We start from the raw sequence: 24135 nt of genomic DNA on the forward strand, positions 1-24135 counted from the left end.
ATTGCCCCGTCATATGAAGTTGACATTAGGTTTCCATCTGGAAAATGCTCAACTGGTAAAAGAGGCTACTTAAATGAAAGTAATTTCCATTCTGAAATTCTACTTATCTAAATGAAAGCAATTTTCAATCTCAAATTTTAAAAGTGAGGTACAGGGAGAGATGGCGAAGGATAAAAACAAGGCTAATGCTAGTATTATTAGGAACACTTATTGCGTACTTAGTGTACGTCAGCTCCATGCTAAAAGATTTCCAGGGGTCAGCTCCACAAACTGTTAGCGGCATACAAGGAGGGAGCCACTACTAATAATACATTTTTAAAAATGCAGAAATGGAGGCTGAGGTCTTCATCTTTACTCAGGATTGAGAAGCAAGTAGGCAAAGTACACATATAGCCCAGGTCATGAAATCCACTGGATGACTCAAGACTCCTTCAACATCCATCTAGCCAAGAAGATAAATGCTAAATTAACAGGACACTGTTTATAGTCACTCATATTATCTTAATTAAACTACATTATGATACATTATTCATCCAAATAATAGATATTTATATGGCCATTAGAAATAATTTTTAGAGAGGTATTTAATAAAATAGATAGGGAAACAACTATAGTATATTAACTAATATATAGAAGTAATTGTGATTACTAACATATGTTTTGTTTGCCTTTTTGTTTTTTTTGAGACAGGCTCTAACATAGCCCATTACCTTGCTATATAACCTGATTCCCCTGATTTCACCTCCTATGTGTTGGTATTACAGGAATACACCATGTCTAGTCTGTTTGCTTTTTAAAAAATTACAAAGCATAAAAAAGAATAATTCTTATTTCTGAGTACATACATGAGGAAAATGAGAAGAAAATGATATCATTCTGCTAACAGAAATTATTGTTATTCATGACTGTCTTTGTTGTTTTATGAAATGTTTCATTTTTTTCTGTACAGCAAGCACACATGACTTTAAAAGACTCGGGCATCTCTACTTTTCCATTATTGACTGCACAGCTTCAACATACCTTGCCCAAATCTTATTAAACTGTATTGTTCTTTTCTCAAACACACAGTGCAGGAAGAGTCCACACTTGGTTTTCTCAAGATGGGAAAAGTTATCTGGAGTGATAGCCTTCCTTTCTCCTGAAGATGGTGCATGCCCAAACACATGTCATGAAACAGTTACACAGAAGAAAGAAAAGGAAGAAAAAAGAAAGCAGCCCCTACTCAGTAAGATCGTCACAGGAGATGTGTAAAAGGCAAAACTGAATATGTGAGGAAGAAGCTAGTTTATGTTGTGAACATGGAAGGGAAAGAGACCTAGAATCAACTGGAAAAGTCCCTCACTACTCAATGTGCTAAGGAAAGAATGCTTGTGAATATAGGCAGGGTTCAGACAGTTAAGTCTTAGGAAAGGCTATACCTGAGCTTAGTACCACACCACCGAAAAAATTGTTTCCCAGAACTACTGCTAATTTCTTAGGAGTCTTTTAGATTTCTGGTCTCCTTCCCTCTTAATTGCATAGTGTTCTGGCCAGCTTTCTCTCCCTTGCCAAGACCAAGCTTTAATAAAGCTGCACAGGTCAGAGGCCATCTTCTAAACACCTTTCTCAGTAATGAGTCCAAAGTCAAGCCCAAATCAGCCGCCTCCACACCAAGGGTGCCAAAAAGATTATCCCTTTAAAAGCTGTATCTATGACTCTAAGCTGAGCTACAGTTCCAAACCTCAGGTTCCACAGAAGATAAGCACTGGGAAAAACAGACACAACCGGTTAGGGTTGGGGCTATGCTCAGTGGTGAAACGCCTAACTCCAATGCATGAGACCTTAGGCTCAGTCTTCAACACTGATGAGGGGGGTAGGGGGGAAGGGAGGGAGGGAGAGAGGGAAAAAAAGAAAAAGAAAACCAACTTCAACTGAGTGTCAGAGCCTCAGAACACTCACAGATCCAGATATGAGGCTCTTTGGAGAAAGCCATGATATTTAAAATTCAATAATTATATGATAATCCCAGAAAAAGTAACATTTAATTCAGGGAGTACAATAAAGTCTAAGTGGGAGCTGAAAAAGAGAGTATCACAAGGCTACAGAATTATCCTAATATCATGTGCTCTAAAGGTCAACGGGCTATCAGTCTTTCAATGCCATGATCACATGTCAGGCTGTCCTAATTCTTACCCTCACCCACCCCCACATTTCCTCACCTACCTTGGCTCACACCTGGCCTATAGTCCTCTCTCCATCCCGCAGGGCACCTCTGCTCTCTGCGGCACAGATGAAATTTCATCTCCTCTCATTTAAAAGCCTCCCGGGACTGAATCAACAGATACTCATGATCAGATAATCTCAGGTGCATCCCAGCTCCTCTGCTTTCCATGTGCTCATGATGAGCAGCTGTCAGAGTTTCAGAATGGGGGGGGGCGGGGGGGGAGGGGTACCATAGGCTTCCAGAAGCAGAGGGTGTTGGTCAGCCCTCTGCCAGCCACTTTTCTTACACAGGATGTGTGGAGGAATCTGTAGCCATTCAAAACGTCACAGACTTAAGGCTTGAGCGTCCCTGACTCTTGGTGCACAGTTGGGTTAACCCATCACATTATCCATGGGTGTTCACAGTGCAAGGGAACTGTTGGTTCATAACCCAAAGCTTGGAAAACCTTAGCTGCTGCTCTTTTCCCTTCCATTCCTTCAAAGTATCCCAAGAGAGAGAAGGAGCAAGTCCTAAAAGATCATCTTCTCTAAGAAGCTCCTAGACCCCTTTGAAATCTAAAACGAGCAACCAGCCGGCCAAGGCATCACAGTCCTGTAAGTCCCAACAACTGGTAAGGCTTGGAAGGGGGTCACTTGAGCCCATGCATTCAAGGTCAAACTATACAATAAATATAGTAAGACCCAGGGATGGATAAATGGATGGATGGGTGGATGGGTGGGTGGATGGATGAAAGGAAAGTACAGCAAGGGCAAAAAAAAACAAGCTGAAAATTACATTTGCCTGTGGAGACAGGCTTCAAAGACCAGGAAGGGGTGTAAAAGCATTCTCCCATGTGATTATAATACCACCTTTAGCCTAACTAACAGACCCAATAGAGACAGAGGAAGTCTGAAACTGCTATGTGGCTCCAGGACTTCGGTGCCCCTAGCCCTGAGATCTTAGCCTTCCTGTAATGTCACAAGAGTAGTGGAAAATAGACCTGGATCTGCTGTTTTCCAGGCATGACATCAAACACACCAGAGCCGTGCTTCCCCAGCTCCTAACTCCTGGACAGACTGAAGAATGCAGCAGGAATTTAGGCTGTTCATAGTTGCTGGTCAAACAGGGCAGCAAAGGCTAGAGCTGAGAAGTAGAGACTATCCTCTGTGCACCAAGAGAAAAGTAATAGGCTCAGAAGTGCTCTCCATATGTAAAAGCCCAAGTCTCCAGCTGACAAGGAAGAATGTTTACCTTGAACTTATCTATAGACCACAGACTCCAGCCAGTGTGTGCTCTTTTATCTAGTAAACCAACTGTGGTCAATAACTTAAGAACCAGTGCTTTCTAGCCTTAGGAAGTGTTAAGATCAGCTATGAGCAGTCTAACAACTGTATTATAATCAGGAAGGAGAGTCTGAGGATTTTTAAAAATATTGTAATTATTGGGGGGGGGGGGGAGTGCATGATTGCCATGGTAGAAAATCTAGAGGACAGAGAACAACTTTTTGGCATTGGTTCTCTCTTTCCACCTGTATGTGGGTTTTGGATATTGAACTCAGGTCATCAGGATTGTTCAGCAAGCACCTTTACCCACTGAGACATCTCAAAGGCCCTTTCCTGTTTGCTATTTAAGATGCCTCCAATATGAAGACCTGTGGTAGTACCAGAACTTTCCCAAAGAGAAAAATCCTTGTATGATTCTTGTATCAGAAGACATGATGACTAATTGCAGCCTTAACGACCATGGGATGGCATCACCAGAAGCAACTTCAGCTTTCAAGAATCCTTTATCCCTCCTCAAGCTATTCATCCCAATAGGCAAAAAATCACCTACTGCTATCTACATAACCAACAAGGCTAATGTTCTATTGGACAGTCCAAACCTCATTCCACCTCAACTGTGAACTCTCTGTAAGCTAGATCTAACCCTTGTAAAGTCAGGGTTAGCGAACTATGGCCCTGCTCTTCCTTTGGGTGTGTGAAAACATATCTATCACTGAATTCCCTATATTAACTATTTTTACTTCTACGATTCAGCACTAAGAACAGTGATGTCACACAGCTGTTACCCTGAGCAGTCCCTACAACTTTTGCATCTGATCCTGCTGCTTACATAACTAACACTTTAGTGGAACATAGCCATATTCATTCCTTTGCATATTTTAGGTTCCTTTCTCGCTATCAAAAGAACATTGTTCAAGGCCAGAGATTATGTTGTTCTATGTCATGAGCCCCTGAGGTCTAAAATGTTGCTATGTAGTTCTTTATTTTATGTATTAAAAAAAGTCACCCCAAACCAAAATATACCTAGGTTTCTACTTTAAAATCCATGGCTTACAGCCTCTCCCAACTTTCCATTCAAGTAACTATAAGGTACCAAAAATGATCAAATTCCCCAAATCAGTGAAAACCTTAAATGACTGTCAGACAAACCGACAGCCAGAATTTGCAAGAAAACTTCATCAGTAATATAGATAGTGCTAAAGTGAGGGGGAAAAAAAATCTGTGGCTGAGCCATGCAGCAGCTTCTAACAACCTGAAAAGAAGAGAGCAAGATCTTGCTATGATCAGCCTCATGACTGGCAACCCACAAATCAGACAGCTGTTCCTCCATGGCTGACAACTGCTTTCAGGTAATATTAATAATTCCTGGATCCTGTCTATATCTAGTTAGGGGCTCTAATCAATTCTCCAAAGTCAACAGAGTACAATATGATCTGATTGGTGCTAGCAAATCTAATTGGTACTGAGAAGGGGAGATTTCACAAGAAAACCTCTGGGAATTACACATAAAGGAGTCTAGGACTTTTTACAGACTTTATTTGTTCAGCATATCTGAGAGTTTAGTAGTTGGGACAGAAAATCTGAGTAGTTACTAGACTGTGAGAAACAGGCTAAAAAGCTGTATGCATTAACCTGCCAGCAAAGAATGGAGCTGAGAAGTGGTTCTAATCAGTAGAGAATATAAAAATATTCACTATATACAATCTGTCTCTGACAAACAACAGACCCTCCTTTGAATATGCAGAGACATACAAAAAGCCAGCACAGCTCCTATGAAAACGTCTGGCAGCACATGGGGAGGCGCATATCATTCTGAAGACTTGGAGAAGCACAAACATCCAAATTTAGTGTAAGAACTAGAAAGGATTTTACAAAACTCAGTGCATCCTAGAAAGTATGCAAGAAAACCTGGACTCAAAGAAGCAGGTATTTTTTAAAGCCACCAGAATAAGGCGCCCTGAGAAAGAAAAACAACAAGCTGAGGCAAAGAGAACTCTGCAAAGTAAGGAAGAATGACAAGGAGTTAAATTTCATGGTGGGGTGACAGAGAGCAAAATCAATCAAGTTCATGCGAAGGAAGCCAAATATGAATCTCTTGCAAACACACAGAGGAAAAGAGGAGATCATATTAGCAGCCCTTCAATAGTTGTGATTAGGAATTCTATCAAAACAATATAACAAACGAGGTCAAAGGGAAAAAAGTACCAATGAACCATTCAACATCTTCTATCTAGAAAGTGTTGACTAAACTCAATAGCCACCTATGTCCTGAGGGGGTGGTTCAGCAGTAGAGTGCTTGCCTAGCATGTCCAAAGCCCTGGGTTATAACCCCAGCACTGCAAGAAATAAACAAATAAATGGATGGATGGACGGATGGATGGATGGATAAATTCTTAATTTTTAAATGAACTTAACAACTTAAGAACAAGATAATTTCTTCATATTATATCATATCTAACTTAAGCCAATAGGCAATGTAAGAGTCAAACATAAAAATATCCCCATTTGTACTGGTTGGCTTTATGTTAACTTGACACAAGCTGGAGTCATCAGAGGAAGGAGTGTCATGCATTTTCTCATTTAGTGGCCAATGGGTAGAGAACCCAGCCCATTGTGGGTGGTGCCATTCCTGGACAGGTGGTCCTAGGACCTATAAGAAGGCAGTCTGTGCAAGCCATGAGGAGCAAGCCAACAAGCAGCATTCCTCCATGGCCTCTGCATCAGCTTCTGCCTTGGGAATCCTGCCCTATTTAAGTTTCTGTCCTGACTTCCTTCCGTGATGAAAAGCAATGCTGAAGTATAAATCAAATAAACCCTTTCCTTAGCAACTTGCTTTTTAGCCATGTTTCGTTGCAGCAATAGAAAACTTAGCTAACACACCATTAAATGAAGCACCAGAAATAGTTCCATTAAAATCAAAACCAAGATAAGGATTCTTTCCAGTATTAGCATTATTCAAAATGATGCCAGAAACTCTAGCCAATACAACCAGGCTTGAGCCAAAAAAACCAAAACAAACAAAAAACACAGTTTTGCTCTTTAAAAAGAGGTAAAATTACCATTTGGAAAAATGATCCAAGGGGAACAGCTGAAAATTATTATATAAATAAGACTGAAGCATAGTAGCCCAATATAAAACAAACATACAAAACTGGAAATCTCTCCTACAAATCATCAGTAATAAAAGAGGATATAATAAAAGATCATGAACTACAAACTGTATTTAAATGGCCTTGTTGAGAAATATGTGAGAAATACAACACACACACACACATATACACACACAAGGGAATATAAAAGAAAATGTCAAAAAATTAAGAAATGAATTCATGAAGGTGGGTAGTAGTGGCACAAACCTTTAATCCCAGAACTCAGGAGGCAGAGGCAGGTGAATCTCTGAGTTTGAGGTCAGTCCAGTCTACAGAGTGAGTTACAGAACAGTCAGGGCTACACAGAGAACCTGTTTCAAAAAACCAAAAAAAAAAAAAAATTCCTGGCTGAAGAGATTCAACGCTGTGATGACGTCAATGAAATCATAGGATTAAAGTAAGCGGAGTCAAAATCCTGAGGAAAACATTTAAAGTTCCCCTGAAACCAAAATACTAATTGAGAGTAGTTACTAAAAAGAACTGTAGGTTACGGTATAGTAGGCTAAGAGGGCAAAGGGAGATCTGGTCTACCTACCTGCTATTACAAACCCAATGCTATGAAGCTGGGGCCCTAACCTGTTCCTTTGTCCACCCAAAGAAAACCATGATAATCTGGGCCATTCTCTGCATCAAGAAACTTCTTGTGGTGCTAGAAAGCTAGCTCAGCAGTGAAGAAAACTAGCTGCTCTTGTAGAGAATTTGGGTTCAATTCCCAGTACCCATATGGTTGCTCACAACTGTCTGTAACTGTGGGTCCACGGATCTGACACCCACTTCTGCCTTCCATGGGCACCAGGCAAACATGTGGTGCACAGACGTATATAAAGACAAAATTCCCATACATATAAAATAAAGTAAGAAGAATTAAAAAAAAAGAGAATATGAATCTGGGTTAAAACCCAAGAGAGGGATAAAAAGAATAATAAAACATCCCCTGAGCTAACTCCTAGCACATAAAAGAGCTTAAGTGTGATAACGACCTTAGAGAATCCTTGGCTGGGTGTGACAGCATCTATAATCCTAGCAATGGGAAAGAATAGTCAGGAAGACTAGAAATTAAATTCCAGTCTCTGCTACATGGCATCCTCTGTCAAAACAAATGAACAACAAATACAGGGGAAAAAACTACTTAGGAAAAAATATAAGCTATAGCCCTACTTCACCATCTTCCTAGTACAAATTTTAAATGGCCACATTAAATATTTTTTTACAAGCGTAACATTGGATTTTCTATAATCTTATAATAAACAACCTGTTTAGGCATAAAATACAGAAAGAAAGTTGGCCGTGGTAGTGTATTTGGGAGAATGACACAGGAAAACCAAGAATTCCAGGCCATACTAGGATACACAGTCAATTTCAAGCCAGTCTGGGATATAGGATGAAACCCTGTCTCAAATAATTAAATACATACATACATACATACATACATACATACATACATACATAGGAAATACTCATGTTCTGAAGGAAGAAGTAATCAATTTGATCAAGAAAAATGCAAAATTGCTGTATAGCAAACACTTCATTAAAAAGTTAAAAGGTGTGGGCTATGTGGTATAGATTTTAACCCAGCAATTAGGAGGTGTCAGATCTCCTGGATTTGGAGTTACACACAGTACTGAGCCTCTGACATGTGTGCTGGGACATCCGCAAGAGCTGCAAACTCTCTTAATCATGGAGCAGTCTCTCTCCAGATCTCTTTTGGAAGTTTAAGACAGCTCTTGATATGTATCTCGGATCAGTCTACAAATCACTATGTAGCCAAGGCTAGACTTGAACTTGAGATCATCCTGCTTCAGCTGCCTCAGTGCTTGGTTTACCACTATGCCTGGCTTACGTTATAACATTTCTTTTTGAGACAGGGCATGCTCTGTAACTCCTGATGGCCTCAGACTCACAGAAATCTGCCTGCATCTGCCTCCCAAGTGCTGGGATTAAAGGAGTGCGCCACCCCACCCTACCCCATCACATGTCAGTTTCAAGAAGTCTCATTTACTAAGACTGAGGGTTTCACAAGGTTTCACATGCCTTTAATACCAGTGTTCCAAGTCAGCAGATGAATCTGTATGAGTTGGAGCCAAGTCAGGGATGCATAGTGGGAGTCTATCTTGAAGGAAAAACAAATGAACTAGGGAGGGGGAAGACCAACTGCTTCACATAATATGACAGGATAGGTTCCCTAATGATAACTGAGATAGGTAACTAACTTCAAATTTGCTGCATTTCAATGCTTGCTCTCTCTCCTAGATTACTTGGTTGTTGTTTTTAACAACACTCCATGCAATGTAAACACTCTGTAAACATGTGTTACACTATAGTGTTTAGGGGATAATGACAAGAAAAAGAGCCTCCTGTTAGAACAGATGCAATTTGAAAAGAAACAAACAAACCTTTCGGTGTGCAGCTGGTTGAGTCTGGAGAGGTGGAACCTCAACACAGAGGGCAGAATGTATTGATTTCAGTATTCTATAGGGTGGCCATAGAAAGCATTGCTCTTAAGGAAAAGGCCATTCTAAGCAGTCAAATGAGAAAACCAAAGTGGCTCAGTTTCAAAGAGATGGAGAACAGCATTGCAAGTACAAATACAATACAACAAACAATGCTAGGGCTGCTCATCCAGAAAGGAACACCTAGAAACATAAAGATAGGGGTTCTAAGAAGCAGAAAGCAATCAGACTAGAATTTCAGAAGCTGGTGAGATTAGAGTTTGCAAGACCGCCATGCCCAAAGTTGCTGTGGAGTGGGCCAAGTAGAAACCCTGCCAAATCTAGCTCTACATCTCAGACGCATGGCTTCTGCTAAGGCATCCCTCTTAGCAGCAGACTCCAGCAGCGGCACTTAGCAGGTTACATGTTGGCAGAGGTGCACAGGAACAAAACAGTCATGACGCAGCTGGAACACTGGCAAACTATCATTCTCCCCTGTGAAACAGACCATGGGATCCCTGTAGAGAATCCTGCGCTGACTCCATCCCCAAAAGAACTGTCAGTCCCAAACCATCATGGGGCAATGCAGCCAGCTGTACACAACAGAACCCCTTTCCTGCAGTGGCTGGGCATGTCTCTGCAAAGAACATGCCAAGCTCTGTTTAGCTGGGAAGCCAGAAAACTCGCACAGGACTGGTACAGCTAAGTACTAGTGAAGGAATAAAAAATAGGTAGGTTGTGCTTGTCACCAAGCCCACAGCGGAGCCTAGGTGTGCGCACTGAGATGTAAGGACTGCTAAATGACATAGGTCGACGGTTTTAACACTTAAAAGGAAGTCTGAAAGGGCGAATAAATCCAAGACTTTATTTTCTACAAAACAATCAAAAATTGATAACACTCTTGCTGAGCAAATTTAAATACAGAAGAAGCAACAGAAAACATACAAGATTAAGGTCAAGAAACCAAGCATAACTACATGAGGAATGAGTGTCAAGTGATGATAGAGAAGTCTGCTTACTCAGCCACACTAATGGGAAGCAATCTGAAGATACAGAATAGGTAGATAATCTCCTAACAAACACAAACAACCACTACTAAAGCCAAAGGATTTGAATAGATTGATTTCCAGAGAAGAAGACACTGAAAAGGTAATTATGACTCTACCTATCGAAAAAGGGACCAGTTCCAAATACGCTTTACAAGGGAGGTTCATCAGACCTTCAAAACACATATCATTTCTAAGGGTAATTAAGTATTACAGGCCAAAGAAAAAGAAGAGACTTTCTCTACTATATATTATCCATCTTTAATCTTCAAATCTAATGAAAAACACAAACGATTTCTATCTCACATATGAATAATGAAGACATATTCTAAATAAAAACACTGATGAACAGAATTCAGCCTTGTATCAAGATGATAACACACTGTGATCGGCAGGCTTACTTCATAAGCCTTTGTAATTGTAGTTCAAAACCAGAAATTATATCAACATAATTCACTTATATTTTTCATATTTAAAAAAATAATTGAGAGCTCAGGGTATAGCTTAGTAGCACAGAACTTGACTAAGGTGCTCCAGGAAAGACAAGAAAAGGCATAGAGCACAATTGCGAACTCATGCAGCTGCTGTTCAAATACAGCAACCAATTCTGTAAGGAAATGTGGAAATACAAAAAAATAAAAACTCGAAACCAAATAAATAAACAAATGCCAATAGAAAATGTAAAAGAACACAGAAAACATTTTGATTTTAAAATCTTTAGGCAGAGTAGGCCATCAACAGATTTTATATGTAACTATCTGAGTTTCAAAAAAAAAAACGGAGCAAAAAAATGTAAAATGGAACAAATAAGTATTGAAAAGATACAAGAAAAATGAAATTTACCAGAAATAAAAGGAGAGTCTGTATAATAGCTGAATGTAAAATAAATATTCATAAAGTCAATAGTCATTTTCTATGATAGCAAATAGCACTTAGCAATGGAGATGAGGAAGATATTTGAGCCCCAACAGGAGAAAAGCTATTAATTCTTGAGAAATGTATCAAAAAGAGTGTATAATAGATAAGAAGAAAAGAATAAATCTAATTAACACAAAATCAGATGTGAACATGAACATGCAAAGAAATACAATTTCTTAGCTAAAAAGAACCACATAATTAAAAAAGCTAAACCCAACGTAATGTAATTCTAATTAGAATCCTATTAGAAGTAGAAGGGAATATTAAGTAAAAGGAAATCTTAAAATTTATAAATAGGAAAATTGACAAGACAGTGCTAACTGAATTTTAAACTAATGGAATCAAGTGAATATGATCTTGGTACACAATTCAGTGGAACAGGACAGAGAATCAAAAACTCAAGCCTAGTACATAAAACGTCTACCAGCTGACAAGGATGGATGTTCAGTTTACAGGAAGAATCGGGGAGTATGGAATATACGGTTCTAGTGCAACTGGTTACCCATCTTTGGTAAAGCAACTTTAAGTAGAATTGGAAATGTGGAACTTATATAAGAATAATTTTTGTATAGAAAAGACAACTATTATGGCAAGACATTCACATATACACACAAACGAAAATTGAAAGCAACAATAAACCAGGTTAGTACACAGCAATGGTTATCACAGGATTATGGAAAGAAAATAAATATCCGTTAATATGTCAATGTCAAGATAAATTGTGTATTTATGAAATATTTTGCAGCTTTCTGAAATAAGACTTATTCCAGTAGACATTGATAGATTTCGGTGAAATGTTGCTGAATGAAAAAGCAGGATGCATTAAAGAATAAAAACAACCTTGAAAGAACAATACTCAACTTCATATGGAAAGGTAAAAAACCCAGGATAGCCAAAACAATCCTGTACAATAATGGAACTTCTGAGGGCATCACAATCCCTGACTTCAAACTCTACTCAGAGCTACAGTACTGAAAACAGCCTGTTGTTGGCATAAGAACAGACAGGAGGACCAATGGAACTGAATAGAAAACCCAGGTATCAATCCACACATCTTCATACACCTAATTTTTGACAAAAAAAAAAAGCAAAAAATATCAAATGGAAGGGAAAAGGCATATTTAACAAGTGGTGCTGGCATACCTGGATTTCAACATATAGAAGAATGAAAATAGACCCAAATCTATCACCATGCACAAAACTCAAGACCAAAGGGATCAAAGACCTCAACATAAATCCAGCCATACTGAACCTTATAGAAGAGAAAGTGGGAAATACACTTGAATGCATTGGCACTGGAGATCACTTCCTAAATATAACCCCAGTAGTACAGATACTGAGAGCAACAATTAATAAATAAGACCTCCTAAAATTGAGATGCTTCTGTAAAGCAAAGGACCTGGTCAACAAGACAAAATGGCAGCCTATGGAATAGGAAAAGGTCTTTACCAACCCCACATCAGACAGGGGGCTGATCTCCAAAATATACAAAGAATTCAAGAAACTAGTCATTAAAAGAACAAATAATCCAATGAAAAAAAATGGAGTACAGACCTAAACATAGAACTCTCAAGAGAGGAATCTAAAATGGCTGAAAGACACTTAAGGAAATGCTCAACATCCTTAGCCATCAGAGAAATGCAAATCAAAACAACTCTGAGATTCCATCTTACACCTGTAAGAATAGCCAAGATCAAAAACACTGATGACAATTTATACTGGAGAGGTTGTGGGGTAAAGGGAACACTCCTGCATTGATGGTGGGAGTATAAGCTGGAACAGCCCCTTTGGATATCAGTATTGCGATTTCTCAGAAAATTAGGAAACAACCTTCCTCAAGACGCAGCAATACCACTTTGGGCATATATCCAAAGGACGCTCAATCGTTCCACAAGGACATGTGCTCAACTATGTTCTTAGCAGAATTGTCATAGCCAAAACCTGGAAACAACTTAAATACCCTTTGACCGATGAATGGATAAAGAAAATGTGGTACATTTACACAATGAAGTACTACACAGCAGGAAAAAATAATGACATCTTGAAATTTGCAGGCAAATGGATGGATCTGAAAAACATCATATCAAGTGAGGTAACCCAGACCCAGAAAGACTAATATCATATGTGCTCACTCATAAGTGGCTTTTAGACATAAAGCAAAGAAAATCAGCCTATAATTCACAATCCTAGACAACGAGGACACTAATAGAAACATACATGGATCTATCTACATCAGAATTAGAAAAAGGCAAGATCTCCTGAGTAGACTGGGGACATGGAAGGGGAGGGAAGAAAAATATATAGCTCAATAAAAACAAAAATAAAAGAAGTATAAATATAAAAAGAAAAAAGTAATTAACAAAAACTTCTAAAAGCCACATAAGCTTGTCCATGTACATGGAAAAAAATACATACTGGTTTAGTATAGGGAGAGATGGTATGAGTTAAGGGCCAAGCAAACAGAGATTGCAAAGGGCCACTATGACATATCCAGTAATCATATTTCTATATTTATGTATGAGTATAAAATATAATCAAATTAAATTAAAATAAGAAAATAAGTAGTAAAAACATGAGTAAACATTTCTGCTTATCAAAAAAGCAAAGGCAATAACTGAAATTATCTCTTGGGGGAAGGATAGAGGTGGTGATTATTTTCTTTCTGATGAGAATTGCTGTTTTCATCCTAATGAAATAAAATCAATGAATATTGCTTTAAAAACATTACAATGAATAATTGAGTTCATTTCGAAAAGGCAAGGGAGGGAAGCGAGGTTAAATAGCCCTTTTCTGTGGGAGCTGTCTACATAAAATATATGAAGTCAGGATCCATTTAGCCCTCACCCAGAAGAAAGTTACTTACCTTAGGCAAGGGACTAAGTGGCTATTCTGAGGAGCTGTTTGCAAGGGCAAATGGGGTAGCCCCCTACCTAATACTCTAATGACTTAAGTAAATCAGAAAGCCATTTACTCTACTCTCAACTATCGACACATCTCCTAGGCCTATTACTTCCCGTTCCTTCCCTCTGGCCATTTCACTATTCAGAAATAGCTCCAACATGCGGGGGGCGGGGGAGGGGGGAGATTAATTCAGCCCATTTTACCTCGCACTAGCAAGTCTAATAAAAGGTCTGATGAGAGAGATGATCACACCTCATGGCTAAAATCAGAGCTCTGGACCTCTTACTAATTTAATTTAAGTAAACTTGTCTTCATGTTTGCTTGCAGTACACTTTAATGGATTTGATGCTTGCTGATATTCTCAAGAAAGTCAGAATTTGTAAGGCTAAGGGTGTGGCTCACTGGTTAATCATTGTGCATAGGTATAAGACCCGGTATTCAATCTCCAGAATCCCTGTCACTTCATTTTGCACCTGAAGGAAAAATGTCCATTAAGACACAGGAACCTTTAGTACCATGCCTTTAGTACCATGTTCTCGGTGACAAGACAGTTAGAGGGGAACTATGGACTAAAGCCAGGTAGTCCCCAGCAGCTTTCACATGTAACCTCAGTAGGCCAACAAGCTGCCAAGCTACCCTGCCATGCCTGGGTAATTACAGAGATTGCTTCAGTGGGATTTGCCAGGGCTCAGCAACAGCTACAGCCCACATACAGCATGTGCATGACAGTTCAGAGAACCACAACAGATGTTCATTCCTTAGGAAAAGCCAGAGGACCAAGAAGTACAGTCCAGGGGGTTGGCACTACATTGTCCTCTAGCATGAAATGAAAAGAAGAGCCGGAAGAGGAAGAACCATGGAGTAAAACACAATTTTCTCTTACTTGAAGACGACGATAGCTCCCGGACATGGAGGGCAGGCCAGGAGGAAGATCTGCAATTAAAGAATTAAGAATGGTTAGTGAGTAAAACACTGAGCACAGCAACTTGGGGTTACTTTAAAAATGCCACTTACTTCAACAACAAAAATAAGTATATAAAAAATTAGAAAAGTAAAATTTGTATATTTGTGTGTTGGTTAAAATTTTTATAGTTACAAGGCAAACAGATAGTTTATCAAAGTACATTTGTATTTTCGTGTGCAAGTGTGTATATGGAGAGGGAAAGAGAAAGACTTGGTTTTCAATGCTTTACCGTCAATATGCCATAAGTAGCCAGTCTTTGAAGCTTTTACCCAGGGCAGGTAAAAATAGATTCTGCACATGGAAGATGCACACACATGCCATCTGGTTTGCCTCCCATGGGGGTAGGTGGGCTTATCAATACTCAGAGCTGCCAAATTTAGCACATGAAGACACCAAGTTAAAATGGAGTTCCAGAGAAACAATGAGTAATGTTTTTGTGTAAGTAGGCTGGAAGTGTTGCATGAAGCCCATTTCTTTAAAACATTGCTTTGTGTTTATCCGAAAGTTGGATGTAACTGGGGATACTGAATTTTCCCACAACTCTTAACAAACTACCACCACAGACTCTAAACCCACTGGATTTTGTTTGTATCTACAAATTGACCTAGGTAATTTGAGAAGGTCCTATTATCATGACAGGCAAAAAGGCAAACCAGTAGAATCTGTCATTCTAAGAGGAGACCAATCAGTTCCCTGCTCTTGGTGTGACACAGGCCTGGACTACAGCCACTGAAGACCCGCAGTTGATGGAACTTTTCCCATATGGTGGTCTTCAACTGTCATCAAGGACAAAATATCCTTTGCAAAATTTGCTAAATATGCAAATCCCAAGGTTCTCACAGAAAGCATTCTTATTCTGCAAACCTGGGACCTCTCCCCACCACATCTGCATGGTGAACGAAAGTTCCAGAAGGAATGAAGTCAGCCATTCTTGGTAGCCTCACATGCTATGAGTTTGCTCTTGGACTAAACTACTCTGAGTGCCAAAGACATGAGGGACTGAGGATCAACCTTTAGTATATACCTAAACCTTATGTTTTCAGGGTCCCTTGACCCAAACTGATTTGATTATGTAGTTTAAAAACTCATTGATGACTGTCCCTATCATAGTGAAAGCTCTGACAATTTCCATCATTGGACGTTGGCTTTGCCGAGTCTGCATGCTTTGGCATTTTGTTCTCCATTCTCTCAGAGTCTACAGGGAGAAGAATAGTCTATACCACAGGGAAGGCATCTGTTTGGCAGCTAGAATCCCTCCTAAGAGGAAAAGAAGGGAGTATGGAAAAGAATACCAGTGGGAGTCCATCACACGGGATACCCCATCAGAGAGCCACTCAAAGGAAAGAGCCTTCTACCAGCACCCCAGACCATGCCTTTCTCCCATGAGTCCATTTGACTAAAGTGCAAACTCAAAGATAACTTCAGGTCCACAATTCTCTATTGGACCCCAAATCCAAAAGGCTCTAAAACAGAAAATGAATGCTTGTTTAAAGCATGACTTGAATGGGGGTGATCTCCCTTTATTATGGGGAACTGCCATTTATTTTCCACAAAAATAAGATGTATTTCATTGTGTGGGGTGCATTCCCAGACCTCACTGTAAAATGCTTTTAGCATCCATTGTTGCCTAAGAAGTGGATTTCTGAACCACATTGAACTCTAGCTTAGCCCTCAGGAGCAGCCCAAAAAAGAACTAAATGAAACTGGTCTTCTTTACCCCAGACACAGCAGGAAGGTTACTTACCTTAGGCAAAGAACCAACTTGGAGGCTGTACATAGTGACCCAGCATCAGGCCCACCAAAGCCCACACTTTGAAGCTACAGTACAGAGAGGAAAACGGGTCCCACCCACCTTGGAAAGGTCTCCAGGTTATCTGGAAAATGCCAGAAAGTCGTGCCAGCAGCCTCCCCAAATTTTGGAAATACCCAGACACTTGCAACATGCCAAACAGAAAGTAAAAATCCAATAGCGGGCCTCACAATTAATGAAGTCTTACATTTCTCTCTGTAGCCTCGAGGGGCAAGTATATAACCCTTTAACTGATTCTGTCCTTCTCTACAGCAGGTATTCATGAACCTACTTTAAGGATTAAGCCTCCAGTTCCAAGCTATTCCATTGTCTGGTTATCCTCTACCACTCACAGAGACAGCAAGCTAGTCTTGAGTTTACAAGTGCTTACCAACAGTTACTTTCACAGGGCCCAACATTCTAATCAACCTTTCTAGCCTTTCTCACCTTGCCTGTCTATGTCTATCACCAGGATAGAGTTTTTTTTGTTTTGTTGTTTTTTTTTTTTTAGCAATCCTTTCAGATAAATACGGTGAATATACTAGCAAAAAATTCCCACCTCAATATTCAACACATTCCATTTCTAAATAACCCATAGACTCTTTCAGTCACTTGAAGGATTTCTAAAGTCAAACCTCTGCTTAGTCAGGCTAAGGTCACAACTGTAATGATTCTTAGTTGATCAGGAATTGTAAAAACATTTTAACTTAACAGCCCAAGGATCCCCAGGAATTCACTGGGTGGCTCCACCACCTCCATCTTTTGATAACGTATGTTTTTGACTGGCAGAAGGAAAACTAAAGCACCCCCTTGAGCTACATACAAACAGTAGAAGAGGGCATCTAGAAGAACAAAGCAGATGAGAGATGAGAACGGATGCCAGCAGATCCCAGCACCCACTCGGTGCTCCCTATCTGTGTTCAAAACTGCCCAGCACAGTTCCTGAAGGTAAGAGAAAAACTAGGGAGCAAGCAGACAGTGTTACACAGACACATCCCATCACAGGCAGGGCCATGTTATTTAACCTCATTTCCCAGATGAAGAAACTGGGGAAGAAAAGCTCTCACGAGCATTTCGGATGAAACCCCAATTCCATGTACTTGCCACAAAGGCCCCTCCTCCCCCTACAGCTCTGCCCATGTACTGTGCTCAAAGAACACATGGGGTTTTATGTCAGTACTACCACATACATTCCTGAGATCTATTTTCGACGCCATGAGACATCTCAAAACACACCCAACAGGGCAGGCCAGCACACAGATCCAGCAATGCCCACACTAGTTCATTTTAGCTCAAACTCATCTCAGCCCCAGGTCTGGTAGGTACATGTGATTCACAAACCCTTATAAAACTCAAGTCTTGATAAGATTTGTCACATGAGGCTAGTCATCCCAAGGGAAAAAAATGTCCAGATGCTATTGAAAACTAGTCTTAATTCCCTAGGGGGATAAGTAAATAAAAAAAAAAAACTTCATAAAAGCACAGAAAACAGTACATTTAACTCTTTCCAGTTACACAATTGCTGTCTCAATTCACCTTCTAACTCTGGACCGTTGTGATTCTAGGCCCCCTCCTGGCCTCCCACCGTCTCAGCCTTCATTTGTCCTACTCCCTATCCCTGTCCCCAATCATACTGGCCCCAAGTTTACCATGGTCCATCCTAAATGAGCTGTTGGCCTAGTTAAACACTGTAGGGACATGGTTGAACTACATGAAATAAAAACTGAGAATAAGAGGCTCAAGAGACTGATCTTGGAGCCTAGCACACTAGACTCCAGGTCCTAGTGCCCTCTGGCTTTAGTTTTCCTGATTCCATTTCTGATGAAAATACCCAGATATCTAGGGATTCCTTACAAGTCTTACTGACCATAGGGAAGATCACATTCCTGGGTTGCACAAAGTCTATCCTGAAGCTCTACCCACTCCTGCTCATACATCTTGTAGCCTTATCATTTCTCTCTGGACCATGACAATCTCTTCCATATGACCCCCCATCAGGCGCCATGATACAAGAAAGATCTAAAATGCCACTCTGCTGTGCTATTTTAAATCCTCCCAAGTCTGGCCAATACCTAAAGAAAAGCACAGCACAAAGAACATCTGTGCTCCAGGCTCCTTCTACCACGTAAGCAGGCACAATGCCAACAGTACCCTTAACATATAATATGCTGGTCCATGTGCTTCTATGGCTTCATTTCTTTGTTCTTTTTTTTAAGCTTTAAATGTGACATTTTGCCTGTGCGCATGTCTGTGCACAACATGGATGCAGTGCTCAAGGAAGCCAGAAGTTGGCATCAGATCCCCAGGAACTGGAGCTTACTGACAGCTGTGAGCTGCCATGTCGGTGCTGGAACTTAAACCTGGGTTTTCTGTAAGAGCAGCCAGTGCTCTTAACCATGGAGCCAGTCCTTTCTACAGCTTAATATCTAATAGCTTCACCTTACTCAATTACGTACACATGCCATAACTTTACCATTTCCTTAGTACACAGTTATAGGAGACTTTCTGAGTCCAAGAAAATAGAAATAATTACCCCTCCATATCCATGGGAAATTGGTTCCAAGACCCCTCCGAATCGGCATCTGTGAATGTCCAATTCCATTATAAAAATGCTGTAGCATTTATATGTCACCTATTTTTGTTTTCCTACATATTTTAATGATCTCTAAATTACTTATAACGTCTAATACAATGTAAACGCTATGTAAATAGATGGTAAACTGCTGTGGGAACTCCTTCAGACAATAGCCTTTAAGATACTGGCCCACTTTGGGCATGGTCTCATGCCCTATAAATGCAGACTTAAAGCATGGGGGAGGGTCTTGGCTGCTGGATTCACTTCCAGTTCCTGTTCCCAGTGCACACAAGTTTACCCCCCCCCCTAATAAATAAACCTTTGTTATACTCCATTCTAGGCTAGTATGGAACTCTTTTGTACAGCAGCATTAAACTATATCATTAGGCGGGATAATGTTAAGAAAAAGAACTGTCCCACACATTTTAAATACAAATGGCATTTTTTTTAAAAAAAAAAAAAAGATAGTTTTGTCCTGAAGTTGGTTGAATTCTTAGATAGTAGAACCAAAAGATATGAAAAGCCAACCACATATGCCTTAAGGCTTTTGATTTCATAGATAAGCTGTGCTCTAAGAAAGTTATTGGAATTGATATTTCCTCCAGGCATATATGAGAACGTGTTTTCTTCTGCTGCATCCTGATCAACTCTCATTTTGAAAAGCTCTAAGAAACTTAAGTGGGATTTTAGTTGTTGTTTTTTTTTTAATTTGTGTGTCTCAGACATCCAGAAACATTAAACTGCTTTACTAACTAGATGTATTTCTCTTGGGGGGAAATGTGGCCCTCTTTGTACTTTTTCTATTGCAATTTATATGCTTCTGTTTTAGTGAGTCGCAAAAACTATCTACACATTAATAGCATTTAGAACCTGGCAGGGCAATGAACACCTGTAATCCCAGCAGGAAGCAGGAGTTTAAGGTAAGTCTTAACTATAGGAGATCTTATCTCAAAAGACAAAAGCACTTAATCTAGACAACACACACTTCTGTTGTAGACATGTTTCCCTCCATAACAACTCTACCTAGAGTAGTTTCTTGATGTATAAAAGCTTTTTTACTATTAGCCCATCAGATGTACATATTATTTCCTTTATGGCTTCTATCTCTGAAAATCCTTTACAACCCTGGGATTATAAAATGGCTCACCTTTTGCTTTCCTAATACTTTTATAGTTTTTTCATTTTAATTTTAAAAACTACAACACCAGCCAGGCATGGTAGCTTACAAATAGAACCCCAGCATGTGAGAGAACTGAGAGAGCAGGATGAGTTCCAGGCCAGTCTAGGTTACGTAGGTACTTGAAGCCCATGGACTTAGAGAGTGAAACCGGTGGTTTGAATAAAATGTCCCCCATAGTCTAAGACATTTCAACCCTTGGTCTTAGTTTGGTGGCACTGTCTGGGATGATTTTGGAGGTGTGGCCTTGCTAGTGGAAGTATGTCACCTGGGACAGGCTTTGAAAAGTAAAAAAGCCTCACCTACTGCCAGGTCTCTATTTCTGCTGCCAGCAATACTTCTGCTACCACTTTCTGACATGGACTTTTAATCCCCGTGGAACAGTAAGCCCAAATAAACTCTTTCTTCCAATAATTACCTTGGTCCTTGGTCCTGGTGTTTCATCACAGCAATAGAAAAGTAAACGATACAGAAATATTGCCCCAAACCAACCAATAAATTAATTGATCAGTCCGCAACACCAAGAAATTGCCCTCGGTAGTCCTATTCACTATTCCAGAATGGCCTCCCAGGATACCTTTCCCTCCTGTGGCTACTTCTGACGCACTGTGCAAACGCAAACCATTTCCCCAGGAACCCTTAGCCAAGTACATACCCACAGTTAAATGCTACTCCCCAGTCCGCAAGCCAGCTCTCTCAGCTTACCTCTTTCTAAGAATTTGCCATTTCTGCCAGTGTAAGAAGCTTACAGAGAAGCTTCCCCTGAGAACTTAGATAAATGGAAATAAATGTGCCTGGAAACAAGTAAGCTGTAAAGTCACAGACTCAACGGACCAGGTTGCAGCCTTCTTTGAAAGATCTCTGAAAAATTATCAGGATTGGCTGGGCAACCACTGGGGTGCGGGATAAGAAGTGCGGAGGGATGTTTAAGTTTAGTGGCATCCATTACTCAAACAATGGCCACTCCCAGGCTCATAAACAATGTTTTCTGATCCAATTGGCAAATCCACCCAGACTAAAAGTCTGGGTATCTTTTGTTTTTGACAGGAACACACAAAGTAGCCCAAGTTAATCTGTAACTCATAATCCTCCTGCCTCAGTGTGCTGAATGCTAGAACTACAGGCATGCACCACCTTGGTCTGCTTATGTATAGGTTTTTCAGTACAGGCAGATGTGAATCGACACACTGATTCTGACACTCACAAATCCTGTGGCCTTGGAAGAGAAGAGGGTTTTTATCTGTAAAATGGGACTGAAAATAGGACCTATGTCTCACTGGGTTTCAGACAATCAAACGTGATAAAACAAGGAATAGCATTTTGCACAATGCCTACCACAGAGTCAGCCCTAAATACATGGTAGCTATTGACCTGATTTCTATAGAACACCCATTCATATTGTAAATTTCATTAGCAACAGCTTAGCTTAAACTTGCAATCCACTCTACCTCGTTTGTTCTAATTTTATGCTCACACTAATAACACTTTTGATATATGACTTGGCTTTCCTTGTCCAGCTGCCCGAAGGGAGAGAAATGCTTAACCATTTAGGCTCAAATTCCTCGTCTGTGAAATGGGGATTACAAAAGAACTATCTCATAAGGTAGGTGAGAGAATGAAATGTTGGACCGGAGTTCAGTGGATGGCAGAATCTAAAGAATCAAGTGAATGCAACCTACGGAGAGTATCAGGATAGCCCTTAAGCGTCTCCCGGTAAATTCCATCCACCAAAGCACAGGGTAAGTTATATTGCCCCCACAAAGTCTTCCTCAATAACTCCAGACACCCTCACACCCTGTTATTGGATTTCATTTAATTTGGGATATTAAATGGCTCTTTTTTTTTTTTTTTTTTTTTTGGTTTTTCGAGACAGGGTTTCCCTGTGGCTTTGGAGCCTGTCCTGGAACTAGCTCTGTAGACCAGGCTGGTCTCGAACTCACAGAGATCCGCCAGCCTCTGCCTCCCGAGTGCTGGGATTAAAGGCGTGCGCCACCATCGCCCGGCTTAAATGGCTCTTTATCATCACACACAGTTGCACGTTGTGGCATGGTATATTGAATGCTAGGATATGGTTACCAATGCTTCCTTTCAGACATATCTCCAATTGCCAGGGCTGAGCCACTGAAGAAGCCCACAGCAGCATAATCAAACGCAGCCCCCACCCTTGCCAATGTGGCCTCCCAATGACGCCTTGCCTATGTTTTCTACTGAACCTCCATTTCTGCATTTCTAAATGGAAAGAATAGTGGCACTTAGCTGTGATGTCACAGCTTTAAGTGCTATTTCCACGTAGGTGTGAAATTCTTTCTGAAGATTTTCATGAGGATGGCATACATGTACCTCCCAGGGAGCATGCTTAACTCTGAACTTGTTGCCTTCTTTCCCTCTCTACTCCACTCTAACAACTGGGAAAGAAGGGCCTATCCTTCCATATGGTAGACTTCCAATTAAGAAGAGTACAAAAAAAAAAAAAAAAAAACTGAGAGAAATGTAACAATTGCCACTAGGCCAACAACCACAGCCAAAACTGTTGCAGGCAAGAAGCACTAAAAACTAAAAGACACACTAGTTGCCAAGCGGTGGTGGTGCACGCTTTTAATCCCAGCACTTGGGAGATCTCTGTCAGTTCGAGGCCAGCCTGGTCTACAAGAGCTAGTTCCAGAACAGGCTCCAAAGCCACAGAGAAACCCTGTCTTGAAAAACCAAAAAGACACACTAGTCAATAAGGAAAGTGCTAACCATTTCCAAACTAGTAATTCACAGTGGGGAAACCTGATAGTTACCACCCAAAGCAGGAAAACCATCTAGTACCAAATTAATAAGACATGTCACCATGTTCGTCGTGTGACACACAGAGAGAATATGCCATTTTTGTGATAATAGGACTCAAATGACATAATCCCAGTTGAAACATGAAGAACTTTTCCACAGAAACTGGCCAGCATTCTTTAAAAACTGCCAGGGTCACAAAAAAAAAAAAAGACTAGAAGACTGTCCTGGCTAAAAGACTCAAATAGCAGGTCAAGGCAGGGAACGTGAGGCTCTGGAGTGGATCCTGGAGGAGAAAAGGGAGTTCATGGAAGCACTGTTGGGACCTGAACTGAGTGTTTAGCTTAGCTAATAATGCTGTACCAACACTCACAGTGTTGGCATTGTGCTATCATTACACAAGATACTAACACTTGGAGAAGCAGGGCAGGAGGTATATGGGACAGCTATTAGTTATCTTTACAACCTTGCTATAAGTCACAGTCATTTCAAGAAACAAAATTAAGAGCCAGGCATGGTGGAGCACGCCTTTAATCCCAGCATGTGGGAGGCAGAGGCAGGTGGATCTCTGAGAACTCGAGGCCAGGCTAGTTTACATAGTGAGTTCCAGGACAGCCAGAATTACATAAAAGACCCAGCCTAAAGGAGGAAGAAAAAGAGGAGGCAGAGGTGAAGGGAAGAAGAAAAAAGAAGGAAGATTGAAGATGAATATTAAAAGAACCTGTGAGCCAATCACAATCAGCTTCTCTTCGAACCTCAGAGCTATTTTGATGCCTCCCATCTTTCTTTCTTTCTTTTTTTTTTTTTTTTTTTGGTTTTTCGAGACAGGGTTTCTCTGTGGTTTTGGAGCCTGTCCTGGAACTAGCTCTTGTAGACCAGGCTGGTCTCGAACTCACAGAGATCCGCCTGCCTCTGCCTCCCGAGTGCTGGGATTAAAGGCGTGCGCCACCACC

General features: G+C 40.4%; 1 protein-coding gene across 5 annotated transcripts in view; it reads right to left on the reverse strand.

Moving 5' to 3' along the window:
• Positions 1–24135, reverse strand: part of LOC121444983 (transmembrane protein 164) — a 212387-nt gene that overhangs the window by 131331 nt on the left and 56921 nt on the right. For all 5 annotated transcript variants that reach the window (XM_041646950.1, XM_041646949.1, XM_041646946.1 and 2 more), the window contains one exon: positions 14792–14841. Coding sequence is in view for 3 of the 5 variants with exons in the window: in XM_041646946.1 (XP_041502880.1) it covers positions 14792–14841 (50 nt within the window). In the remaining 2 variants the exon portion in view is untranslated. The remainder of the gene's footprint in view (positions 1–14791; positions 14842–24135) is intronic.

The sequence above is a fragment of the Microtus oregoni genome, unplaced genomic scaffold (assembly GCF_018167655.1).
Source record: "Microtus oregoni isolate MIOR12 unplaced genomic scaffold, Mior012 000152F_000, whole genome shotgun sequence".
Classification (NCBI taxonomy): domain Eukaryota; kingdom Metazoa; phylum Chordata; class Mammalia; order Rodentia; family Cricetidae; genus Microtus; species Microtus oregoni.